General features: G+C 32.0%; 2 protein-coding genes and 1 non-coding gene across 8 annotated transcripts; all 3 read left to right on the plus strand.

The window, feature by feature from the left end:
* The first annotated feature begins 913 nt into the window (after positions 1-913).
* TRNAH-GUG (transfer RNA histidin (anticodon GUG)) lies at positions 914-985 on the plus strand. Its single transcript has one exon. It is a non-coding gene; the product is annotated as a tRNA-His (tRNA).
* On the plus strand, positions 940-3,585 carry LOC111275199 (uncharacterized). 4 transcript variants are annotated; one of them, XM_022860379.2, is made up of 3 exons: positions 947-1,963; positions 2,152-2,337; positions 2,592-3,585. In XM_022860379.2, the coding sequence occupies exon 3, from the start codon at positions 2,594-2,596 to the stop codon at positions 3,146-3,148; it is 555 nt and encodes a 184-aa protein (XP_022716114.2). In that variant the 5' UTR covers positions 947-1,963; positions 2,152-2,337; positions 2,592-2,593; the 3' UTR covers positions 3,149-3,585. The 4 variants fall into 4 exon arrangements, with proteins under 4 accessions (XP_089611755.1, XP_089611756.1, XP_022716114.2 ...); XM_022860378.2 differs by having other exon boundaries at positions 948-1,963; positions 2,587-3,585; XM_089755629.1 differs by lacking the exon at positions 2,152-2,337 and having other exon boundaries at positions 940-1,963; positions 2,587-3,585.
* A 7,200-nt stretch (positions 3,586-10,785) lies between these two features.
* LOC111318813 (putative beta-1,3-galactosyltransferase 1) lies at positions 10,786-15,258 on the plus strand. 3 transcript variants are annotated; one of them, XM_022921683.2, is made up of 12 exons: positions 10,786-11,029; positions 11,896-11,980; positions 12,226-12,287; positions 12,382-12,593; positions 12,707-12,770; positions 13,025-13,097; positions 13,229-13,349; positions 13,616-13,703; positions 13,795-13,920; positions 14,184-14,293; positions 14,683-14,837; positions 14,958-15,258. In XM_022921683.2, the coding sequence occupies exons 1-12, from the start codon at positions 10,920-10,922 to the stop codon at positions 14,964-14,966; spliced, it is 1,215 nt and encodes a 404-aa protein (XP_022777418.1). In that variant the 5' UTR covers positions 10,786-10,919; the 3' UTR covers positions 14,967-15,258. The 3 variants fall into 3 exon arrangements, with proteins under 3 accessions (XP_022777418.1, XP_022777416.1, XP_022777417.1); XM_022921681.2 differs by having other exon boundaries at positions 14,683-15,007; XM_022921682.2 differs by having other exon boundaries at positions 12,229-12,287; positions 14,683-15,007.
* Positions 15,259-15,708: the final 450 nt, after the last annotated feature.

Genomic DNA, 15,708 nt, shown 5'->3' on the forward strand with positions numbered 1-15,708 from the left:
ATTGTCAATGGAATCAGTTATTCAAACAAAGCTTTAAGTTTCAGGTTCTAACAATGACACTAAATTGCTTGATTTTTCAGATTAGATCAGCCCAAGACTAGTTCGGTGGAATGTGAGGAATATGGTATGGTCGCAATTGATTATGAACCCTTTTGACTTATGGTTGAAATTGATTATGAACCCTTTTGACTTAAAATCTAATGATTTCTAATAAGCAAGTTAACGGTGATACTTAAAATTGTGGGGAATTTCAAGAAAGAGGGAGGTGTGTATCTTCCTTCCCTTACAAGCCACCACCAAAGTTGACTTGGCTTTGGCCGGCATTGAAGGGACCAACACCTAATTAGAAATGATATTTTGGTGAGTTACCCTGAAAATGGTGGTGGGCAAGGACTGAGATTTTAGGTATCAATTCATTGGAGAGTTCCACTAATCTCCCCAAAAAAGGAAAAGCGATAAGATATACAGAATGAAATGCTTTTGCAATTTCTGGTGCTTATCTTATCTTATATCAGATTTGCTCCTTTCTGAATGGGAGCAATGGGGTTCTTTTATACAATGATTAGAAAAGGTTAGCTTTTGGTAACTTGATTCTTGTCCATCCAAATCTCTTACTAGATTTAATTTGGACTACAGAAAAACATGAATTTCTTTATTTTAAGATAAATATGTTGGCAACCATCTCAAAATAAATTTTTTGCCCGTTAGAATTTTTTTTTTTTAAATTTATGACAAGGATTTTTGAGTTTCGCACTAGGAAACTCATTGAAATTACCTTTTCACAACCAAACTCAGCCAACAAAAAGAGGATTGGAAACTCTTTTGCCTGTCCAGTCACCAATTATGGGGAAAAGCACAAACTCCGGCCATGGATCTAAAATTTCAATATATTGTTTTAACTTCCAAAATTTCTGTGGCTGTAGTTTAGTGGTAAGAATTCCACGTTGTGGCCGTGGAGACCTGGGCTCGAATCCCTGCAGCCACAAACATTTTTTTTTTTTTAATTCGGGACATCTGAAACTTGAAACAAAGCAACAGTTGTTTGTTTTTGCTCTAAGCAAATGAAACAATTAACACTACTAACAGTAATAAGTGAGCTTTGTTATGTAAACTCATTGACAGCCAAATCTTAAAGCGTTGACGCACAGGGCCATATCCCTTTTCTCTTTGGTCATCGTCCAACAGAGCTCCTGATTTGAGTTGAGAAGACCCCTCAGCCCTCACCCCCAACCCAACCCTCTCATTCTCTATTTACCATCTACTAAATTCCCCAAAACCCAGGAAGCATTGAAGCATGAAGTAGTGAATACATTAATAATAGATGGAAAAGTTCAGTCGCAGTTAAATTTATGATAATCATAAATCCTGCATATCCATCCATCACAAGATCACCAAAAACAAAGTCACCCCTCCACATATATCAATGCAACTCTCACCCAACCAAATGCTTTTACTCCTTCAGCACCCTCTCCTAGAAAAAGATTTGCCTCAAATTTCCATACCTTCACATTTCACATAGCTTTTTTCACTTAGGGACTGAACCCTTTTCTTTTTTTCCTCTGCTGACGCCGAATAAGCTGAGTTGTTGCTGTGACTTGGGGATAAGGTTACGAAAGTTAGCGAAGTTGGTCAGTCCAATCCTTCTCTTCCACCTTTTCCAATCAGAGGCCAATCTTTTCAGTGATTGCAAAAATTTAGTCTTATCTGTATTATAAAAGTTAGTAAAAAAAAATTACTTCACTATATAAAATCATCGATGCACACTCAGTTTGTATAAAACAATAAAACCCCATACGAAGAAATATCTCGACTCTCAAAACTGACTAGTTTCTATAGGAGGTAAATATGCTCTGATAAGACTTGCTTTCCGGATTTGCTCAATGCTCCAATAACCTCCTCTAGCTTCTTTTCTATGGGTGCCAACTGCCAAAGCCAAACCCACCTTCACTGAAACCATTTGGAGGTAAGTTAGTTTATAGAATAGTGGCAACTAAGATAGTAGTAGCTGTAGTACTTTCCTCATAATTTTTTGTTTCTAAACTTTCGAATTTTGATAGATAGATAGACCATAAGGCATAGAAGTAGGGGAAAATAAGAAATGATCTCATTTACATCTGTTGTTATTGTCTTTTTCCACCCCTGTTATTGCAGGGTACTATTTTGAGAGTCTTGAAATCTGTGATTTTCTTTGGAAGTATTCAGACACGGGAAAAAGGGTGTTTTCACAGCTTCTCTTCCCTTCTCCTGGTTGGTTCTTGGGGTTGAGCAAAGCACCCATTTGTGATATCTTCGAAAAGCTTTGGTTTTTTTTTTGGAGGGTATTGTAACAAAGGCAAGGTAGATTCCTGATATTATTCTCTCACATCTTTCTCCTTTTTTGTTCCCAAGAAATAAAGTCAGATTTATCTACTTGCAAATAACACAAAACGTCATGAACTAAAATAAATAAATGTAGGAAAATAAACAGATTTCCCCTTGTATATATTTATATCGAAAGAGCCACTATATTTCTGCTCAGGTCTCTTTTCTAAGCTATTGACTTCTAGATTCAAACACTGAATCTTTTCTTCTTCTTTTTTGCTAAAGCAAAGTCATGGCAGATTGGCACGGTATCGTGAGCAAGAAAACTGGTGGTTGTAGTAGGAGATCAATGAGAAATGAAGATTTTGATGCAGAAGAAGTGTGGTCTTATGAGAAGGAGAAGGAAGATTCAAGTCTCGCACCAAGGAAACCTAGGGATTACTCCTCAAGTTCTTCATCTGCATGGTGCCTTCCAAGCTCACCAAGAATGATCCGAAGAGTTTGCAACTCATCAGCAAGCCTTGAAACCAAGGTGGCTCAGCAATCATCAGCTCCAGTGAACATCCCTGATTGGTCCAAGATATATGGCAAGCATGCACATATGGAAAACGGATCATGGGTTGATAATGGGGATGGTTTGGTTTATAATGATGATGGGGATTATAATGGTTGTGGAGATGATGAAGATGGTGATATGGTTCCTCCACATGAATGGCTAGCTAGGAAGCTCGCAAGGAGTCAGATTTCTTCTTTCTCCGTTTGTGAAGGGATGGGAAGGACGCTTAAGGGCAGAGATCTCAGCAAAGTGAGGAATGCAGTTTTAACAAAAACAGGTTTTCTCGAGTAATAATGTCACGGTCACACTATCACCAGCAGTTCGACACCAAATCACCATCTTCATTTTCATATTACAACCATCACATAATGCCACCATCATTCATCAACACCAGGTTCATCATGTATTCATCTTCATTGTTCTTTGGGTCCCATGTAACCCTTTGCTTTAAACAACTTTTTCTCGTATCATCTTGTAGGCATGTAATGAACTTGGAACTAGAAAACAGTCTTAAAACAAATCGGTGCTGCCTTTTTGGTGTGATTTTTCAAGAAGAGGAAAGGAAAAAGAAAAAAAAAAAAGTTAGTAGCCTCTTAGATTTTGTCTGGTATTGGAAAAGAGTTTGCGTTTTGGGTATAGTTGGAAAGAGAATCAGTTAATCATGTTTGAACTCTTCTTTTGGCTGCTTTTGCATTTATCATCAAATTTTTAAATCTTTATAGTTGTTCTTTTCTCTACGATTTAGTAATTTTTAGTAGTTAGTAATTCTATTCCTTTCATGACTGCTGCTTTTCCCTTTCTTTGTCTTTATATTTTTATTTTTTTTTATAATTTCCTTTTTCTTCCATTTTCTATTGTTTCTTTTGTTTTTGCTGGTAGTGGTGAAAACACAAGCCAATGAAGTCAGCAGTAAAGCATCTAACTCTCGTTATTATCCCGTCCAAATTTAACCTGTTTGGCTGTTTTTATATTAGCCACCGCACATTTGTTGCTTGGCGCTGTACTTTCCTTTCTCCCAACTCTTTTACTGCTTTATGTATATATATCTTCAATTTTTTAAAGCAAAATGCGTATGGCCATGCATTTGGTAATGCTCGGTGCTCACAGCTAAAAATAAAAGCAGGGGAAAGCAATGGTGGTAACGTAGGCATGTCCCTATCGGTGGCAAATCATATTTTAAATTCGGTTTTTTTTGGATTGAATTATTTTGAATTTGAGAGATTTTGGGTTTAATCATATTTTCTCTAGTGGGAGATAATCAAGATTCCATACATAATTTGCTATTGTTTCTCCAATAGCAAATGTTGCTTGCAAATTTTAACTGGTCAACCGCAGCTGAGAATCACAAATACGGGAACTCTTCGTAATTCTCGATGAATCAGTTCTTTATTTATGTTCTTCATTGTTAGCCGTCAGCTGATATCACTCTCTTGTTCTTGTTGCTTCACCTCCAAAGCCACGTTTCCCCAAGCAAGAAAACAAAAACTAAAGTTTTATATACAAGGGAATAAAACATTCAGATCCATTTCCATCAGAATGAGGGGCCACCACTATAGGAAAAGGTTGAAGAGAATCCTCTTCCTGCTCCTGGTTAGACAGATTCTTGATCATATTCTAGTATCTAAATCTAGTACAGAACCAACATTTTGGTTCAAAGATTGTAATCTTGCATCTCCACAACTTGGTTTTTGGTTCTACCTTTCTGCCGACACGAATCCAACAATGTTTTCTCTCAAAAATTCTCCCACCACTTCCTCTACTTAAACGTGCAACCCTTAATTTTAACATCCTTTCTGCTTGCCATCGGCCCCATATAAAAGGTGTCATAAGCCACAAGCGATTCTCCCATTAAAATGATACAGAACTAGTTTAACGGCTGTTTTATCTGTTGACAAAGTGTTAGGTGTTAGTTTCAGAAATCAAAATTCAATTTTTGATAATTTTAATAGTAAAAAAAAAAAACAAAAACTTGTTCTTAACTTTGAACACGTATCCTTTGAACTTTTTGCATTTAGTTGCTGTTATCCTCATCTCTATTGTCCCCTTTGTGGTACTATTATCTAATTTATAAAGGCTATATGCCCACCATAAGTTTGGCATAAAGTTTTTCTGATTTTGTCCTTTACATCCTTTGCTGTTAATTCATCATAACAAAGCATTTTTGTCAAATAGATGTTCGATCACTTAGAAAGGTGCATGCAATGGCTGGCTGCCACTGTAAGTACTGCCACCTTTTACTTTCAAATTAATCCATTGATGAAAAATAGAAGATATTAACTTCTTTTATGTTGATTTGACTGCAATATAGGTGTACATTAGGAACTTAGTTCTCCCTTTTTCACACTAACTAAGAACATTAGGCTATTAATAGAAGTATTAAGAGAAATAGAGTCCTCTAATGGAAGACCATAAAATTTAAATCCATCTTCTTTTTTTTTTTTTAAATAGCACAACAATGGAGGATGAATAGTGTGAACTAAACCTTTTATATACAAGTAAAAGGAAGTTCCAGTTTCATAGTTACATTGACTGCCTAACCTAATCAAAACACATTATTACAACTAGATTAGGAGCAGAGCCTTTTTCATTTCCATACCTTGCTGCAACTCTCACTCAACCCCCCAACCCCAACTCATTTTCGCCACATTTGTTTTTTGTTGATAGTTGAATATTTTAATAATGGGTTGGTAATAGTACTACTGATTACTCTTTCTAGGTCTTGTTATGATCAGTTATGACTATATATCCTGGTTTTCTTCTATGGAATACGTTGCCTGGCAGGGCAATTGCTTGTCACTCTTTATAAACACTTAAGTACCAAATTAAATCAGAATTTTTTGGTAGTAGTGTAGAATGTGATGTATCTCACATTAGATAAAAAAATTTAATTATTGATTAATAAAATTAATTTTTGTATTAATTTTATTTATATTTTAAATAATTATGTTTGAACATAAATAATTATCATATAACAAATAGTCATAACTATTTGAATATAAATAGATTATTATTCATAAAGGTCATGATTATACAAAAAGTTATAATCATCTGAATAGAAATTTATATCTGTTCATTCATTATAAATAAATCTTTCAACATAATCATTTTTATTACTTCTGAGACTTTGTTGTATCTTAAAAGCATAATTGCTTTTAAGAGAGTGTTCTTTACACCTCAAAACCAAATTTTTTTTTATTATTTCTTTTCTCTTATTTATTTTTTTTAACAATTTAAAGGCAATTATGAGAAAATTATATTTTACATAAGGAAAATACAAAGAAAAAAAATTGGCATGATTTGGATATCAGTATTAGAGAAGGCTCAAAATGTCAAAGGATTAATGTTTCTATAAACAAAAATGTTAGTTTTCATAAAGATCTTCATTAGAGCTATGTACTTTATTTTTTGCATAATTGCTGGTAAAAAGATTAATTGAATGAGATAAACACATTAACAATTTATTTCATCAGTGTGTTAAGTCAAAACACAATATACAAAATATTGATTACATTATATAAATTTATGCATATACTGAAATTGACTTCACAATTGAGTTTAATGAATTGTATTATATTTATTTGAAAAATTGATATTTATAAAGATTGAGATGAGAAATAGCTTGAAAACATAAAAGAGAAAGACATGAATTAATTTACGATCAAAAGAATTATCACTTTTTATCAAGTAACAAATTAAATTAGGTTATAATGAAATGGTTGATTGTTTAATTGTCATGTCTTGGTTATATATAGAACAGGCAAATTGTCCCATAGTTTCTATACAAATAATCAAAAATTGGTAAAGGAATTTACCATGAAAAATTAGATGCAAGTAAAGAATATATACAAAAAATAAGATTTGGCTATAATATTTGTTTTATTATTAAATTATGGCACCAAAATTGAGATAATAAATTGAGTCAAACTATTTGTATAATTTTATTTTTGTTGGTCGTTTATAAATTAAATGTTGATATATATATATTTAAAATTTATTATTGGTTCAAATTTTGACTAGTGTTTAATTTTCATGAAAATCAATTAAAATTAAATTGATATATGTGAATAATTAAGATACGATGTTTCATGGATTAATTGATGGATAATAAACCCAATAATGATTATTATCCGAAACATGGGCAATGTGATATATATTTTGCCTGCTGGATGTATTATACTAGAAGTTATTTTACAAAATAAAAATTTATTGTGAATATTTACAAAGCTGAAATCATAAAAAAATCGTCAAAAAGTTAATCAATGGTTATAAAAAAATATTGTTGCTTTTCGTATATGGGATATTGATTAGACAAAAAAGCATGTCATTAAAAAATATTAAAGCATTTGTCGGTTACTAGCATTTTGAATAATGCTTATCAATGTCTAAGTAGTCATGCTTCTAAACTAGAAAAGAACATTCAAATTCAATGTTCCAAAGGCACCAATACATGTATATGTTTAATTTCATTTTATGATGGCATGGAGAACATTGGTATAATTTGTCATTTATTATGAAAATGAACTAAATGGGATGAAATTTTATTTCTTATACATATAAGAAAGATATGGATTATGGAGATAGAATGCCATCATCTAATTAATACATTATTGGTTAAAGACAATAAATGTATTTTTGCTTATTTTACCTAAAAAAATGACCTTTTGTAAGCTGTTAAAATAAAAAGTGAACAAGTTTATGAGATTTTCAATAGTTTCATGACAATGCAAAAATGTGGCTGGTTATATACCATATTAACATATAAGCTTAGATAATAATATTGGTTTGTGAAAGCTGTAAGCCTTAGAGTTAGCCAATCAATTATTTAACCAATGCAAATTCATCATGAATTTTTGCATGAAATATGAGTAAAACTCATGTTATAATTATTGTTTATACTATTTTATGAAAATAATTCTTTGGATTTATATTTTATAACTTGCATTGATATGGTGATCTAGATATGAACATATTGGTTATAAAATGATTATGAAAGTATTTGAAATTAGAGTTAAATATACTATAGACTCTTATTGTATATAGGCATATTGGTCCTATGAGTATAGTTTGAATTTATTATATATCTAAAAATGTTTTGACCAATTAAAAGTAGTAAATAATAAAGATATATAGGTTACACAATGGTGGAGAAATAAAGTTCTCATAAAATTTTTAAATCAAGTTTAGAGGTTTCAATAATTATGAACTTGGAATTGGTCATTGAAAAATTACTATATGCATTGAAAACACATGACAAAATCTGAGATAGTTGGTTTTCACTAAAATCCATCATTATAAATGAGATAATTTTAATAGCAAAATCTATATGATTTGTAAGTATGAGGTGGATTATTATGGTTGACTTAGAATAGCCACAAGCCAAAATTGATGCCACAATCTTGATCACATTGTGGTAATTTTTTGTTTTGTATATGGTTTAATTCATGGATTGTACAAATGATTTATCATCTATGATTTTATATAGTGAAAATTTTAAAGTATATTTACTTTGGAAGCCATGAGTAAGTCAAAGATATTATGAATTTGAAAACTTTTATAATAGCAAAAAGAATGCTATTTGATCCATTTGGGTGATGAAAATGGTTTTGTTCATGGTAATAAAAAATTATTAATAATATCCATAATAAAATAGATTCATATAAATATTTATAAATTGACATAAAAGTCTTAAAAAGAGACCATAGAAGTATGATTATATTTGAAATATGCTTATTGATGTAAACTCTTATACTGAGTTAAAATATAAAAGTTTTGAAATTTTTATCGAAATATTAAGATAATAACTAATTATCTTTCACTAAAGATGGATTTGGAGGCCTCCTACTAAAAAAAAAAATCCCCAAATAGTCAAAAGATATATGAAATGGCAAATTGATTAAATATATATGATATCTTAATAATTGAATGAGATATTCTTTAATAAAAGAATGCATACTTACACATGGTGGGGGTGATAAGAATCAAAAGAAATAAAAATTATCACCATAGTGTTATAAGATTTTAGTATAATTTTATGAGTAAATTATACAAGCTAATAAGTTTAAACACTTACTAAAGTTATAAAAAAGTCTTTAAAAATCTTAAAAGGATTACAATCATTTGGTTTATTCATTGAGTTTATCCGATTGTACTAGAAATATAATTGTATTAAAAATGTATAAAAGTATGAAAATAGAATAGTTAAAATTAATAAATATAGAGTTGTAGTTACAACTAAAACCAATTATTTCTTAAAATGATAAGAATGAGGCAATAATGTCTTAAGCATATAATAATATGTAAAATAAAAAGTTTAGACATATTAGCCTGAAATGATTATATTAGAGATTCAATATCAAGTGGTAGTAATTATCATAAAAGAAAATTGAATTTCAAAATATTTGATTAGTCGTATTCAAGTAAAATGGATTTAAAACCCTTACTATTAGATACCAATAATGGAAACCCAACTTTGAATTAGTAACATCTAATTAAAAACTTTAATAAGTAAAAATAAGTTATTGTTATATATTTGTTAAACACTAGTAAAATCCATTCAAATTTTAGAAACTAATATAATCTATTGCATGAGAATGATGAGTTTTTATAATCTTAATGGGATTTTAAATGTCTAAAGTAATGGAGACATAATGAAAACTCTACCTATATAAACATAGAAGTAATGTTGCTTCAACAAGAAAAATTGGGGTCTCTCTTGTAAATGTTTATGAATAAGATTAGTATATGGCCATAATAGTACTAAAAACAGTTATAAACATCTAACATAAGAATAAATAAGTATTATATATGTTATATCTTTAATTCTAATACTCAAAGTTGAGGTTTAATCTGTTAACACCATCAACTTAGTTAGAATTCTAAGATATATATGCTAATTAAAAGTTTACATCGAGAAATACCTTTTTGTATTCATAATATTTATTTGTGTGAAAGGTAAAAATTAAGCACCAACATTTTAAACTAGTAGAAGATTGTTGATAGATTAAAATATGATGCATCTTACATTGAATAGAAAGATTTAATTATTGATGAATAAAATTAATTTTTGTATTAATTTATTCATATTTTAAATAATTATGTTTGAACACAAATAATTATTATATGACAAATGGTCATAACTATTTAAATATAAATAGATTATTATTCATAAAAAGTCATAATTATATAAAAGATCATAATTATCTGAATAAAAGTTTATCTTTATTCATTCATTATAAATAAATCTTTCAGTATAACTATTTTCACTACTTTTAATTGAAGAGTTTAAGACTTTATTATATCTTAAAAGTATAATTATCTTTAAAATGATATTCTTCGCATCTCAAAACTAAAATTTTTTATTATTTTTTTCTTCTCTTATTTATTTTTTCTAACACTTTTCGTCACTAAAAACACAAGAAAACTCAAATGAGAAGGATAAAGATCCAAAAAGAATGGTTAAATCTTATTTATTTTTCCGATAAAAGAAGAAGAATTGCACCACCGTAACCAATTAAATCCTTGGTTCTTTACTCTAACCAAACCCCCAACTGATAACTAGTCCAAATTCAGCTCTTGGATTCCCATGGGCTTTGGCCCTAAAGTAAATATATTGGTCAAAATAGATATTGATTTTTTATTCAAATTAATGTATCATAACAAATGCAATAATAAAAGCTAAAAGTAAAAAAACAAAAAAAAAAAAAAACAACCGGTTGCAAGCTCGAAGTGAAGAGAAACTGTAAGACTGTTACTAAGGGGAGAAAATAGAAACATAAAAAATAAGACATTTATATTGATGACCGTTTGTTAAAGTGAACGGTTTTGTAATTTAGAAGTATTAAAAGGGCAGTTGGTGTGTCTATTTTTCCCCCATAGTGTGCTCTCTCTTGTCTCTTTGAGGTGGAAGAGAGAGAAAGAGTGTCAAAAACTAGGCCTTTAAACCGCTGACGTCTTGTCTTTTCTAAATCTGTTTCTGGGTTTTCTTTTTCCTTCCAAATTTCCATCCTTGTGTACAAATTTGCATGTTTTGAGGGAGAAAATACTAACTGTAGTTAAGACCGTAATGTCTGTGAAGAGTAGAGGAGAGTTTGCTTTAAAGCATGTTTTACCAAGGAACTTGGCTCTCTTGCTTTGTTTTGCTAGCTTCTGCGCTGGAATGTTCTTCACCAACAGGTATTTTGGCCTTCTGGGATTCCGTTTTTAACCCTGAATTTGCAGTTTTTAGTTGCCTTTTTTCCCGTGTGGATGCCTGATTAAATTATGCGTTTTGGTCCATTTGGTAATAGTGATTACTTTTGAGAATTTGGTAGATCTCGTGAAAGAAATTTTGGAAGTACTTTGATGAAAATGATTGTAAATTGTGGTAATCATTGTACATGAATGTTAAATTATCGAAAACTGAAAAAGTTTAGTGTTGGACTTTGTTTAATTGTTGACTATAAATAATTTGGAAGCAACCAACTGTTAGCTAATTATTTGGATTGTACCACTTCCAGGAATCGTGGCTTTAGTGGTAAAAACTGTGTACATGTTTCTCTTTGTTGTTCTTAATCTGGGTAGGGTAAAACTAAGTTTTTGCTGTTTCAATTCCTTTGCACCTTTTTTCCTTTGTACTGTGATATTTCCTCAACCACCCTTTTGCAAGGGGAAAGCTGTAGTCGAGTGCTGAAGTTGGTATCTGTGACTTATCCCTTAAAGTTCACGGAGAGCTTTGAATAGTGCCACAGGAAAGTCCTAATTGTCTAAAGATTATTAACACCATTTTTTTTGTGTCATGTTGTTTTGGTAAAATGAAAAACTCAAAACTTTTGCCTAAACAATGTTATCTAGATTGATAAAGGTGTTAGTTAATATTTATATCTCTACTAAAAAGAATTTGTTACCATATGGTACAATTTTTTATTGTGTCTCTAGGCTTCTTTTGTTATTTTTTTGGTAAAATCAGACGACTAAAGATATAGTTTGTTCAATAGTTAACTTTTGCCATGGCTTACATTTTAGCATACGCAAATAATTTTAATTATGAAATACTGAATCAGGATGTGGATGGTGCCTGATGCCAAAGGCATTCCGAGGACATTTAGAGGTGGGGATAAACAACTTACAGACTGTGATCTGAAAATCGTGAGTGCTTTTTGTCGCACATTTGTTCCAGTCTTACTTATCTATATGATTGAGTTTTGGAGTGCCTACTTGTTGGCATGAAAGAAAAATGAATTTGGCATTCATTTTAGTATAGCAACCTTTTATACTCTAATGACTTCTGATGGCCTTAACTTTTATCTTCAATTTAGCACTAAACTTTGCTCTCTGGATTTGATCCCTGCTAACTAATTGTTTGTGATATTTGTTCTTTTACTCAAACTTAGAAGGTTTTAAGAAATGAAGCCAATAGCTCTAGAGGAATTTCAGGGTCCCAACATTCTATTCAGTAAGCCAAGCTGATGTTTATTACATCTGCATTTGAAGTATTGTACTCTAATGTTGCCTTAATTGCATAGCTTATTGCTGTACATGTAATGCAGGATAGTGGATAAAGCCATTTCAGATTTGGAGATGAAATTACTGGCCGCTAGGGCAGAACGTGAGACAATTATGAAAGACCCTATGATATCCAAGGACTTGAAGAATGTTGAATCCACTTTAAAAGGAAAATATTTTATGGTTATAGGAATCAATACAGCTTTTAGTAGTCGTAAGCGGAGAGATTCAGTGCGTGCAACTTGGATGCCTCAAGGTGCATTAACTGTTTTCATAGAAGTCCTAGTTCAGTGGTTCCTTTTTTTTTTATTTGTTTCTATTATCTTCCTCTTGGTGTATGATAAATGGAATCCACTATATATGTCCCAGCTGAGAAGCGAAAAAAATTGGAAGAAGAGAAAGGCATCATCATACGCTTTGTTATAGGTCACAGGTAATTTCCACCCTTTTTGCCTTTACCTATCTGGTCCTTCTAAAATACTTTGGCTATTTGCTATAATTTATCTGCAACTGTTTGTAAAAGCATTTTGCTTAACATTGCCAATTAATTTGAGTGTGGTTGTTTTATCTACGCAAAAGTTACAAGTTCTAATGATTCTTTACTGAAGAAGTCTCATGTATCGGTAAACTATTTGACTGTAAACTATGGAGTAGAAAACTAAATTAATTGGTTGGTCTTTTCTCTAGTTCAACATTGGGTGGCATTCTTGATAAAGCCATTGAAGCAGAGGAAAGGGTGCATGGAGATTTTCTGAGATTGGTAATACTTATGTTCTATCCTATTCTTTCTGTTGTTATTAGTGCTTTTTTGTATCCAGTAGTCTTAATGTTTTTGTAACCGTGAATAGACCATAGAAAATATGTAACTGGCCTTTACTTCTGTTTCTTCAGCAACACATTGAGGGCTACCTGGAGTTGTCAGCCAAGACAAAAACTTATTTTGCCACTGCTGTTTCCTTGTGGGATGCAGAATTTTATGTCAAAGTTGATGATGATGTTCATGTGAATCTGGGTAAAACAAAACTTTGTTCTTTCGTTTTGCATGTATAATAATCTTTATACATAATGTAATTCCTTTGTTAATATGCCTTAATTTCTTATTTAGAATGAGATAAAGTTATTATCCAAGTTCTATGATGAGTATCTACAAACTTTTTGTAGGAATATGATGATCATAGTTTTAAAACAACTAAAAACCTTATGAGAAGTGGCATAGTTTTTTTTCTTGAATAAAATTATTTCTCTTCTTTTTGAGTTTATATGCTAAATACATTGCAGCAACACTTGGTATGACTTTAGCTGGACATAGAAAGAAACCTCGAGTTTATGTTGGCTGCATGAAGTCTGGTCCTGTTCTAGCTCGAAAGTAAGCTGGGTTTCTGTGCTTTCTAAATTAGTTTATATTAAGCTATTGATAAGATTTGGGTGTTCTTATATATATGCTCTTTATTTAATAGGGGAGTGAAATACCATGAACCTGAGTACTGGAAATTTGGTGAGGTTGGAAACAAATATTTTCGACATGCTACAGGGCAACTGTATGCTATATCAAAAGATTTGGCCACTTACATATCAATAAATCAGTGAGTTCCTACTTGTCTTTTCTCTTTGGTATGACCACAACCCTGCTATCATTAATCGATTGTGTGCATTTCAACTAACAGGAAGCTGGTCTGTCCTGTTATTGAACTGGCAACTAGAACGAGGTTTTAGTTCCAGTTGCATGTGTCAAGCTGTAGAACATGGGCTTGCACATGTTCAATTCAAAAGTTCTAATCTCAGATGCTTTAAGAAGTGTCAAAACTTTGTTATTGCCTTTAGTGATAATAATTTTGCTCTATCTCAGGAATGTACTGCATAAATATGCTAATGAAGATGTTTCATTGGGATCTTGGTTTATTGGTTTAGATGTGGAGCATGTGGATGATAGGAGACTCTGCTGTGGTACTCCGCCAGGTAAATCTTATGATATTATGTCTCATAAACATATTTTCTCTCTCTGGAAAGGGGTAGGGTATGGGAGCTTTGCTTCCCTTGGATAAGTGTTTTAGTTTACAAATGTAGTTTTGGCCAAATATATGTCATAAATGAAAAATCTGATGAGTGAACATGTAAATGTGATCTATGGTGTCACTACTCCTGCCTTCAGGGTGGGTAGTTCTTGTTAATACTGTTTTCTGAAGGCCCAGTCATATATTAAGTTTGGGCAGTGAACCTATCAGAGGCCAGTTTTCAGTATTGGGATAACAATGGTTGTGTGTGTATTATTTCATTTGTGTGTCATTTAAGCTGTGTTGTCTTGTTCATGTAGTAGTGTAGAGCTGACTTGACTTTTTTTCTTGCAGATTGTGAATGGAAAGCGCAATCTGGTAATATCTGTGTTGCTTCATTTGACTGGAGGTGCAGTGGGATTTGCAGGTCTGTGGAGAGGATTATGGATGTTCATGAACGTTGTGGCGAGGACAAGAATGCTTTATGGAGCACAAACTTTGTGCAAACGGTGAGAAATACTTCTTTCTGAGGAAAGATATACATGAGAGAGCAGGCATAGAGATGCTTTTTGTTTCCTTTCTTTTTTCTTCTTTCCCACACTCATAGCATTTCTTTCGTGGGTGTAAAGAATTTTTAATATTAGAGCTTACGATAGTAATGGAAGAGAGGCCCCTTGCTGCTGGGATACCCCCCTCCTTCATCTGAGGATACCAACCCCAAGAGCTGTAAGAAAGAAAGACAGAACTGCCTCAACCTCATTCTTTGAATGGTGGAGGGCTGTATTACAAGTTCTCTGCCATGTGATATGATCAGATCCATAATTACTAATAATCTTTGTGGGCAGCATTTTGCCGCTCCTACTCAATAAAATCAATATGTTAGACATTTATATCTTCAAGATAATTCTCTCTCCTGTCGTTCATATGAACAACTTTGATTCCGATATGCTATTTATTATTCTTGATCATGATTTGTTTGACAAACGAGAGCCACAGTCTGAGTTTATGTATGCTGGCAGCGATCCTATGCTGAATATCAAAAGACTGGTAGATAACGACATGACTCCTTCAAGCTGATGGGTTTAGCTTTCTTATCTAATTAAACAAATGTCGTCATTAAAATGCCCAGTATTTCCCTGCTTGTAGCGCTGCATGCACTGAGTCACTTAACAAAGCTAGACCCTCCATCCACTCTGCAACAAGCGTCTTTGGGGCCATCCAATAATGAAGCGAGTTTATTATATCCTTCAAACCTCTCATGAGGATTTCCAATAAGCCACAATGCAACATATTTTCTGGCTTTCATAATTTTGCCATGGAATATGCTCTTGTGGCCATATCTGTTCTCCTGTTGCTCTTATTTTATGCTTAAAATCAGAA

Source organism: Durio zibethinus, chromosome 26 (assembly GCF_047325235.1).
Source record: "Durio zibethinus cultivar Kanyao isolate XHJ-2024 chromosome 26, ASM4732523v1, whole genome shotgun sequence".
Lineage (NCBI taxonomy): Eukaryota > Viridiplantae > Streptophyta > Magnoliopsida > Malvales > Malvaceae > Durio > Durio zibethinus.